Source organism: Frankliniella occidentalis, unplaced genomic scaffold (genome assembly GCF_000697945.3).
Source record: "Frankliniella occidentalis isolate FOCC.00 unplaced genomic scaffold, Focc_3.1 Scaffold3, whole genome shotgun sequence".
NCBI classification, from domain to species: domain Eukaryota; kingdom Metazoa; phylum Arthropoda; class Insecta; order Thysanoptera; family Thripidae; genus Frankliniella; species Frankliniella occidentalis.
The window spans coordinates 1,633,996-1,644,259 of NW_026267133.1; the positions used below are offsets into that span (position 1 = coordinate 1,633,996).

The 10,264-nt window shown below is 48.1% G+C and overlaps 1 protein-coding gene across 7 annotated transcripts in view; it reads right to left on the bottom strand.

Moving 5' to 3' along the window:
- The window catches only part of LOC113211626 (gamma-aminobutyric acid receptor subunit beta), a 92,972-nt gene that overhangs the window by 25,183 nt on the left and 57,525 nt on the right, over positions 1-10,264 (bottom strand). For 3 of the 7 annotated variants that reach the window (XM_052267239.1, XM_052267224.1, XM_052267254.1), the window contains one exon: positions 8,528-8,595. The exons of 1 other annotated variant lie outside the window; for it this stretch is intronic. In XM_052267239.1, the coding sequence (XP_052123199.1) occupies positions 8,528-8,595 (68 nt within the window). Of the gene's footprint in view, positions 1-5,330; positions 5,399-7,873; positions 7,942-8,527; positions 8,596-10,264 lie in introns of all 7 variants that reach the window. 3 more of the 7 variants (XM_052267245.1, XM_052267233.1, XM_052267228.1) reach the window with 2 other exon arrangements.

Below are 10,264 nucleotides of genomic sequence, written 5' to 3' on the forward strand. Positions count from 1 at the left end.
GGTAGGGGGGGAGGTGGGAGGGTATGTGGGTGCGGTAGGCACTTGGCACCTCGCCAGAGACGCAGTGCGACATTGTGTGAGGGATGGGTTACTGTGTGGTTGTGGGAGACAGAGGTGCGGAGCCGCGCGCAGAGTGCACCATCTGGACGGGGCTCAGACTCCTCTAGCGTGATGTTTGAGGAAGAGCCGACCCTTTCTTTCACTAACGATAACGCTCGGCTGAGCACTTCCAGTTTACCCCATCATTCCCCCCACCCCCTCTCTCTCCTTCCAGCGCTCTCCCTCTCGCTCATTCGCTCGTTCCACCCCTTTTCTGCGGAAAGAGTGAGACGGGCCGGGAGAGCGCGCGCACGCGACGAATGCGAAGGAAGGAGATCTAAATTATGCAAACTTCCCCCGGGGCTGCGCCTTAGCCAAGCTGAACTGGGTTACTGTGTTTTTCCCAGCAGCAGTGGGCGCGCGGCGCGGCGCTACGCCATTGCACGACAAATGCAGCCCCGTGATGCTGCGAGCGCCGCGCGCCCGACCTGAACACGCCGCCTGTTGAGTACGATGATGGATGCAGGGAGGCTTCGACGCCTCCGCCCCCGCCCGCCCCCACCTCCTCGCCCTCTACGCGTCTGGCGGCCCCACCGGGGGCCACAAAGTCGATTCATAAAGGATCCCTTTTAACAGGCGAGCCCCTGACTTAATTTTGCACGTGGACAGAGCGAGGCGCGGAGCACCAGGCCTTCGGGGACCAATTACTTAGACATGAATGGCCCTTTCAGCTCGCCGCTGGCCCGCCCTCCCTCATCCACATAATAACACTTTAAAAAGTAATAGTGCGCTTTTGAATAGCCACGTGTTCCTTGATGCGAAATTCGGCGATGGTCGCGGTATGCGGAACCGAAGGGTGACGAGGAAAACCAGGAAAATCAATCCTGGGGCTGCAGTGGCAGAGTGATGCTAGCTGAGATTGGGGAGGTGATGCCGCCAACTAGCACCCTCGACGTGAGCTCGTCCTCGTGCCAGAAGAGGCAGGGGAGGAGACTGTTGAGCCCCGGGGACTGCCAACACTTATCTCGAGTACCCAACATGAGCTGATGGCTTCGACGCCAAGCCGCTGGCCAGGCCCTGGGCCAAGTAAGCCCAGTCGTCGTAGGCTGGGCGGTAGGCCGGGGAGCCACCCTCCTTCGTTAGTGGTGGCTCCCTTGGCCGGTCGAGATTATTGGAAAGTGGAAAGTGGAAGGAAACTGAAATCTTTTACGAGGACAAGTCGTCTTCCCCGTACCAGCCGATTGAGGAGAGAAAAGTAATCAGGCTAGCCTGATCTCGGCGCTAATTTGAAAGTCAACTTGGGCGGAGGGTTCGGCAGTTAGGAGGCAAATTGGAGTGGGGCGCGTAACTTACATGTCCTCAAGAGTTTGGCAACCAAGTGAGCTCGCCGCACTGGTGACATCTCCACCAAAGGGAGCTGTTCGCATGACCCAATTCATAGTGAAACATTTTGCCCCGTACGATGGATTTTGCAGGCTCAGTGAGCAGTGGCGCAGGCTAGGCACTCGCTAGGCTACTGGACTACGGCATGCAGAAGCCATGCGGGAAGGGTGGTGGGGAGGACCAAGAGGGAGAGGGAGGGAGGGGGAGACACACAAGACCCGCAACGCGCAACACACACGTTAAGAGAGGAAGAGACAGAAAAAAGAGAATGTCATCATGAAGGTTTCGCCCATTCTGTCATTATGGGTAGGCGAATCCCTCGCGGACTGCGCCCTACCAAGCTCATCACCTAAGCTCCAGGAAAATGAAAAAGTGTGAAAAACTGGTGTCATCACGGTAGGTGCACTCTGTGTGTTGCTCACGCGACTTTTTCACGCTAAATAAAGCAAAAGTATCAATCGAAACGATAGCGATCGATTTTTTCGCCGCAATGGCTTTTCCAATAATGCGCTATTAATACGATGCGACAAGTGATTTTGAGGAGGAGCTTGCTAATGGCCGTCCGCAGCCACGGCGAAAGAGACCGGAGATGTGCACCACTTTTAGATTGCTCCGAACCGTTTTGGTACGGTTTTGGTCTCAGTCGCCGGGTTTCTAAAGTGAGACTCGGCTGTAGCTGATCACGTCCTCAGGTGATCTTGACGTGGATCAGATTATCAGATCGTCAAATCAGATCATCGCTGCTTTCAGAACAAGTTTGTTGCACACTCAGTTCCGTAAAGGTTGTCACGTTAAGTATCTATTTCAGTTTTCACAAACCCATAAAATACAAAACGGTGACTAGCTAGGTTTATTCCATTACTGTAATGTCGCTCTAAAAGGTGAGCAAACAGCAAACTTGCAAACAAATAAAGGACGTCAGATTTATCACTTTCGCGGATAAAAGTGTCGGTCTTGATGTAAAGATTCATTCATTCAGGGCCTTAATTTGCCTAAAACGATCATTAGTTCATTTTGTGTTAAAGAGTAATGTGTAAATGGTATGACAACATTTATTGAGAATGGAACTGACTGCACACCAAACACAAAACACCTACAAATTACAAACACGAGTCAACGCCCCACTGAAAAATTTCCCATGCGAATTTCCCCTGAATGTGCTAATTATGTCTGATTTCGAAATGTTATACACTTTGTCATTTAGTTTTGATACGGCATTGTTTCCACCATTTTCAATTGAAATCATTGATTATCTGAAGAAACCAAGTTTTTAGAAACGTGTAGGATTCGCATGGAAAATTTCCGATTGGAACGCGCGCCAGTCTGGTCTAGGAACGCCAAGCAGGGGGGGAAATGGTTGATAAAATCAACAAAGAATGAAAAAGTTTGAAATAAAATATTGCCTTTATATTTTTTTTTCTCTAGCTCAAGTACCATAAAGTTTTAACGGTTTTTCAATTTTCGCCGTGGAAGTAACTAAGGTCTGGTGGAGGCGATCGTGAAAAACAAAACTAGAGCCTTTCCACTTTCTTTCGTTAAGTCTGTAAGGCGTTTCAAGCGGACATTGATTAGCACAAGTCTCAACCTCTAGTTGTGACGATCAAGCGGAAAACTTTACTGAAACGAATCTCTGAGAACCATGACGAGAAACAAGAAAATGGTCAGAGAGGGGTTGGTTACGCGTCGGATACCTAGACCGTTCCAGACGAGACAGGCGGGCCGCCGGGCCTCTCAGGTGCATGCAAGGATTGAGGAACGTTGCATGGTTCCGTTCTGTCCGTACAAATCAACCAGCTGCAGGATTAGAAAAAAAGGTATTAGTAACAGGGTTGTCGGGCGCACCCACAGTGTTCTTCTTAGAGAGTGTCGCGCCTGAGACCTTGAAGGCAGAGACGCCTCCGATTACACGTAAATCAATCAATATGAATGGAATGAGGACCCTAGTTTCCACACTCGAAGTATAAATCAATCACTGCTCCACTCCCTCCCTGTCCTGAGGAAATATTTCCCGTCTCCCGTTTCACCGAAGCGCATGGCAGCAGAAACGGAAGGAAAGGGAATCGCTTCAAGGTGCTGCACGGGGTTGCGGGGAAAAGTTTGGAGAGCCTGCTGGCTGGGCTGAGACTGAGCTGGCCTCAGGAATATCGTTAAGAACTCAAGCCTCTTTTGGACTATCCTTCACTTTCTATTTCTCTCTCCGAAGAACACTGAGGATACGCTCTGTGTGTGTGTTTTGAAGAGTATGTGTCTGCGCCCGCTCGTGTGTGTGTGTGTGTGTGATGCAGTGTGGCTCAAGGACACTGCTAAAAAGAGAATCAGATGAAGGCAGAACGGAAGAAAGAGGGAGGGAAAAGAAAATAGAGACTTCAGAAGCAGGAAGAAAGTAAAACAGAAAGGGAACTGGAGAAAAACTGGGCAAAGTAGGAAAACCCACTCAAAGGATATGCTAATATTTGCTCGGCGTATAGCAAAAGACCGAGTTTCTAGCAAACCGCGTCCGATTCAAAGTCGCCATGAAACGGGATGCTGGGGGTGATACAATTATTATTTTCTGAGATTTGCCTGTGAGCCCTTTTGGGATAGAGCATGTCGTGTATTGTGCGTTTCAGAAACTTTTCGCACTCACGAACCTCTTTGCAAAATCGTCCTATCGGCCATAGCAACGGCGCACTGGCCCCAATGTAAAACTGGGGCGGCTGTCAAAACTTTCTCATCCCCATACATTGCATCGCCGTCGTTTCAAAATGCACTTCACATATTTCCCGCCGAACCGAAACCCGAAAAAGTAGTTATAAATCTTGCGAAATTCCGCAGCGCGCAGCAGCAGCGCAGGCACAGGGTGGTGTAGCGGGCGCTGGGCCGGGCCGACAGAGCGTCCATCACGGTAGAAATATCGCCCCCGTGAGTGGAGCAAAGAGGGAGTAGCGGCTCGGCCCGACCCGCCCGGGGCCGCCCGGGGCCCGGTCCACTCCGGGCTAGGCTGGCTCAAGGTCCCACATGATAAATTGGATTCCTTTCCGGATGCAGGAACCTACAATGCGTGATTATGTGGCTTGGGCCCATCCCCCCGCGACCTGTTCTGTGACCCAGACAGACCCACCCCGCCCAGTCACGCGAGACGGTACACGCCCTGTGAGTGAGTGAGTGAGTGAGTGAGTGAGTGAGTGAGTGAGTGAGTGAGTGAGTGAGTCCGTATTTGTGCGCGCGCGCGTGTGTGTGTGGTGTTGTTTCAATCCGGAATGGTGTGTGTTTGTGTGTCTCTGTGTGTGTACAGTCTTCTTCCCCGCCCCTTGTTCAGTATGGAAGCTCCTCTCACCGGACGGTCGAGAGAATACATGCTTTCCCAAACGGGAAGAGAAAGAGACAAAGACAAAAGAAAGGGGAAAATAACACAGCAGGGCAACAAAAAGTAAAGAAACTGGTCACAGTGATAAAAACTTTGGCCCCTCATAACACCAAGATACTGACATTTAAATGAACAAAAACATATATAACAATACATTCTACGAAGCAGGGGAAGAAGACGGAGGTGGGTTTCCTAAAGGGGCACAGAGCACACCACGGCTGTACTGTGTTTGTCGTGTGCCGAGGCCGCCGCAGGCCACCACTGGCCGCCAAGGGCCTCGGCCGGGCGCGTACCGGCCCACCGGACCTCGTCGCCGAGGTCAGGTCCGGTGTTACCCCGAACACCAGCCCAGCTCTACTACAGCTCTGCTGTATTGGCCTGAACCAGTCTCCGGGGAGACGCGGGGCCCGCTGGGGCCCCCCGGGGCCCAGGCCCGCTCTACCGTGGTCCGGGTCCGGGCTGCAGCCCCAGGGGGCTGCCCAGTGGCCCCACGGCCTCGCCTCGCCCGTGGCCTTGTTGCTAGCACGACACAGAGCAGGAACGTCAGGTCTGAGATGAGTACCATTAACACTTCCGACACGGAGGATATACTGAGCACGTACATGGTGACCCCCACCTCTACAGGAGGCCCTGCAAACACACACACAGACCTTTCCCGTCAGCGCCGACAACAAAGACAAAAACAACAACACATGGGTCGCCGATCTGCTGCACACCAGAAGAACAAACACTTCACGTTTCGGTACAGAGGAAATTGAAACCAAGCAGCGTGTGAGAAAATAGAATACATAATACGCTCGATAACAGAAACTTCTACAAGGAAACTGAGAGAGAGAGAAAGGTGTCTCGTGTGAATATGCTAAAGCTCTAGAGAGGGGGTGTATGGGGTTGATAGAGGGAGGGGCATGGTCTCCCTGAAGGGGGTAGAGTTGCCGTCAGGGCATGTTCATGTGCGTCTGCGCGGTGCTCCCAGGGGGCTTGGGGGAAGGGGGCTTGGAAAGGGGAGCCCCACCAAAGCTGCAAGAAACAGAGGATTAGTTGGGATCGAGGATGCGGATCGCAGCTCCCTACGCAGGCAGTCCCGCTAACATGCGATATGTCCTACGGGGCTATCAAGAGTCAAACCAGAAGTAAAAACAAATTCCTCCTTTTTGCTAGGAAAAGGGGGCACGCTTTCTCAATTTATAGTTCATCTAGGGTTTTTCTTTACTCAAGTTATTGTAATGGGACATTTCGTTAAACCTTTACTTTGTTTCTTCTTTTGTTGTGGTTTTTGGGGCGCATTTCGGACACAGTGGCAAAGAGCGCAAAGAGCGCAGCAGCCGCAACACTAAACTAGGTGGCAAGGCGACCAACTCACATCGATCTTCTTTTCTTTTTTAATCTTACTCAATATTTATCATAAAGTTGACAGTCACTGAGTGCCTATCAAACATTTTTCAGGGAACAGCAATTTGGCCCGTTTCATGTTTCTCAAGTCTATCCCAGCTTCCTCAATATGTCACCAAAATGAGTAATTTCCCCGATGGCGTGGCCGCCTTACCCATCGCCAAACCGTTCGCGCAGCTGTACCGTACCGAGCATGCATAGAACTTTATCTCCCTACATCAAAGTGTAGTTTTCGTGAATAACCGTTATCACGCTAGAGAGGTGTGGTTCAAAAAAGTGTTACAGTGCCTATCGACTTGAACCTAGGTAAAAAGAAAATTAGTTAATTATTAAAATAGTGGTTAGACTTATGCGGTACTCTGTCAACTCAAATGCATCTGTACATGGAATACAGGGGCATGCCAATGTCTACATTAGATAAAGTAGACACCCAATTCACACTAAAAGCTGTATTAGTGTATGTATACTTTTTAAATGTTGACATGGGCATTTCTAGTTTCTTAAATGTGACATACTATATGTTTCCTTTTTTCAATGGAGACAATGTATGCAAATGCATTGATAAAGTACGAAAGCTCGCAAAGTCTGAATTAACCTCTAAGCTAAGAGCATTGTTTCCTACGCTTATCTGTAAACGATACTTTGCTGAAATTGAGGATGTGGCGAACAACTGAGATAAAGGCGTCTAAAGGCTATTCTCTCCAGCGAAAAATGTGCCTAAATGATTGACTAAGGTCGAGGAGAGCGCGACCAATTTATAGCTACTATAACCTAAAACTTTTCCAGGCTGTTTTTATTTTTCGCACACTGTCGCAATTCAAGTCTAGTTAATAACTGCGTAAAAGATCTAAAGTAACGGTCTTTTTTAGACTAAACTGAGAAATTTCTATATCTTTTTGATACTTTGCAAATCATACTTCTGGATTTAAGATTTTTTGAAAAGGACATAAGTACATTAAAATGATAAAACAGTATATTGCCGTCTTTCAAACCAAATCGCCAAGCGCAATCACGTGTACTGTATTGGGGACGGGCCGAGGGATGTTGTTGAAAAAAAGCGAGCGGCCAAAGCCGAGTTGAGCAGTGGATCGGTGCGCATAGAGTGAGTGCTGCCCTTTATCGGACATGCACGAACACACGGACTGCTCAGTACGAGGCCAAGCTTTGTCAGGCCTAACAACAAAATAACGCAAAGCTCCGCGAGCGCACTGCCGTACGCATGCACGCTGCCAACGAGAGGAATACAGCTACTGAGTAAAAAAATCCAGCTATCCTACTGAGCAGTCCGATCACCCATGTTGTGAGAATTAGTGATCCCGTGGGGGTGCAAAAAAAGACAAGAAACTTCAAAGAAACCCCAAGTGCGTCAAGAAAAAGGAACAAAATGGGGGAAAAGAATGCAGAGCGTTCGTTCAGCCGTGTTGTTTTCTGTTAAAATCAATTTTGCGCTTTGTGTGGGCTCTACCCGTGACACGAAATGGGCAGGTCGGTGCGTGGAGGTGCATGGCATCGCATGGCACTTTCCGACCCAGTCATATCGCTGCACACACGTGGGCGTTCGCACATGAGCGGTGAAGTGATAGTGACTGGAGTGTACCAACAGCGAATTCGTGTTTGACTGACTACCAACAAAACGAAACAATCCAAACTAATCAAAATGCGGCTGCTTGTTTGTTTTATATTAGGTCGTGAATTATATTATTGGCGTTCAAGTACCATTTTGACTTCTGAGAGGGAGCTGATACTCAGCACGTACATAGTAATTCCCACTTCCACGGGCGTACCTGGAAAAATACATAGAGCTGAGGAGACTGAAGCTGTGAAAGAAATGCGCCCCTGGTGTGTGCAGTGTGGTCGTCACAGTCCTGGCACCTGTTCTTTTAGCTTGGCTCAATTTTCACACAAGTTTATTTTCTGGTTCATATTAGATAATGACATCTGTTATGAGATGTTTCATATATTTCAAAAAGCGAAAAAGAGGCTTTCGGTCGAACCACTTTATAGGATTACCGCGATCGGTTTTATATTGGTACAGAGATATTTGTTATATTTAGTTGCTTTGTTATCCACAAAATAAGAGCAAAGAGGAGTTTATCAAAGAAATGCCAAGGGTGTCGGGCGGAACATGCACGCCCACTACTCACTGTGACTGTCTGGAGCTAGCTCGCCCGCCCCCCTACAACTGTTTAGGCGAGCTATCTCCAGTGCAGGATTATGGAACGACATAAAACGGAGAATGTCATGACAAACATAGAAACAAACTAAAGAGAATTGGAAAAACGGAACGCCGAATCATCCGAGGGTGAGTAGTGCCTGGCACATCTACGACGACACGACTAGAAACCTAGGGCAGCAGAGGGGCTTAAGTACCATTTGGACCTCGGACAATGAGCTGATACTGAGAACGTACATGGTGATGCCCACTTCCACTGGAGTACCTGCGAGCAGACACAGTACACATCACGCGGGTGTTGGCACTACCAAATAGCACCAAATCTCTGAGGGAGTGCTGCTGTACGGTGGTTTCATTGTTCACCCCACGTACACAAATTACAGATTAGGTCAAAACAAATATGTTTTTCCCCTGTTTTTTTTCTATTTTTTTTTTTTTAATTCAGACAACAGTTACAGTAATTTGTAAATTTATCTCAGCAAACTAGAGTTGGATGTCCAACGGAATTTCATGGGGTATCCCTAACCTGGGGGAACACAATCTAGAAGTCATGTACTACAACACACTGCACTGTTCAGGACTACTAAAATATGCTGTAATAAAAGTACACACTTAATCACAATGCAACTCAGGAACACAATAGAAAAACACAGTATTTCTAAATCTGACGAAGTAATTCAGGGTTTTTAAGGTTTATAACCGAATTATTCAAATACCAATCCCAAACCTGGGCCAAGGATCAAAGAGTGCATTTAAAATCTCACGTCAAAGTAGGTCTTTTACTTTACTCATTGAATGCACGATTTATCACACTGAAACATAAAGTGTTCAACTGGCGTGCAGATGCAAGCGCTCAACATTATGTTCCATACTTGTAAGTGTTTGACTAGATCGAGAGGGTTTTCACTTGCGTAATACTCTGTACACCTAAATTAGGTATTACGCTTAGTGTAATACTGAACAATAGGAAAATATTCTCTAAAACAGTAGAATTTCGGTTGCAAAGCCTGAGCAATATCTGCGTTATATCGCGTAGTACACGTAATATGTAAAACACTGTACACAAAAATTCCAAGTGAAAACTCCCTCGGTCTAGATATTTGAATACTACAAAAAGTTTAACGCTAAAGTTAAACACTTAGAAGTGTTCAACAGCAGCAGGGTTTGCTTTGAACCTTTGGACACTTTAAAGTGTACAAATTGACTGTTGGACAATTGTTAGTATTCAAATATCTAGCCAAACACTCAAAAGTATGCAGCATAGTGTTAAGCACTTGCATGTGCACGCCGGTTGAACACATTATTAATCAGTGCATTTATGCTGGGAAATAAAAGTTCCAAACGATTTACACATGACAATCACGTGACACGACTATATCAGGGTTCCGCTCATACCTCGCTCCAGTAACGACTTTGCGATCAGTTGTTCTCAAACGGTTTGTGTATGTTTGCCTTACGTCTGTTTTTATGCCCGCGTTATTCAATTCCGGGATTCCGTTTCAAAACTGACGCGTTCTTGTCATGGGCATAGTTTGACGTGAAGACCCGTGGTGCGGCTCCACCATCGCAATAGGGTCGCGTTAATGCTAGCCTCCCGAGACGTCCCACGCTGCTGCGTCTTAGCGTACTCGTATATTATCGTTTATCAAGCTTGCCTAGACAGAATGGAACACACACACACACACACGCAGCACCCGCCACAACCATCATCGCCTCCGCCTGACAACAGCCGCCGCCGCCGTCACCGTGACGTCACGATGACAGCCTGACAAACAAGGCGCTGCGACAAACGTCGAGCCGCAGCCCCATTCATTAGCAGAGGGATGAGTCATAGGTGCGACCCAATGAGGGAATTCGGTTCGCACAGCGCCACGAGCTGCGTGCGTGATGTGTGTATGCGTCGTCTGGCCTAAGTCGGCGTTCTACCCGCCCCC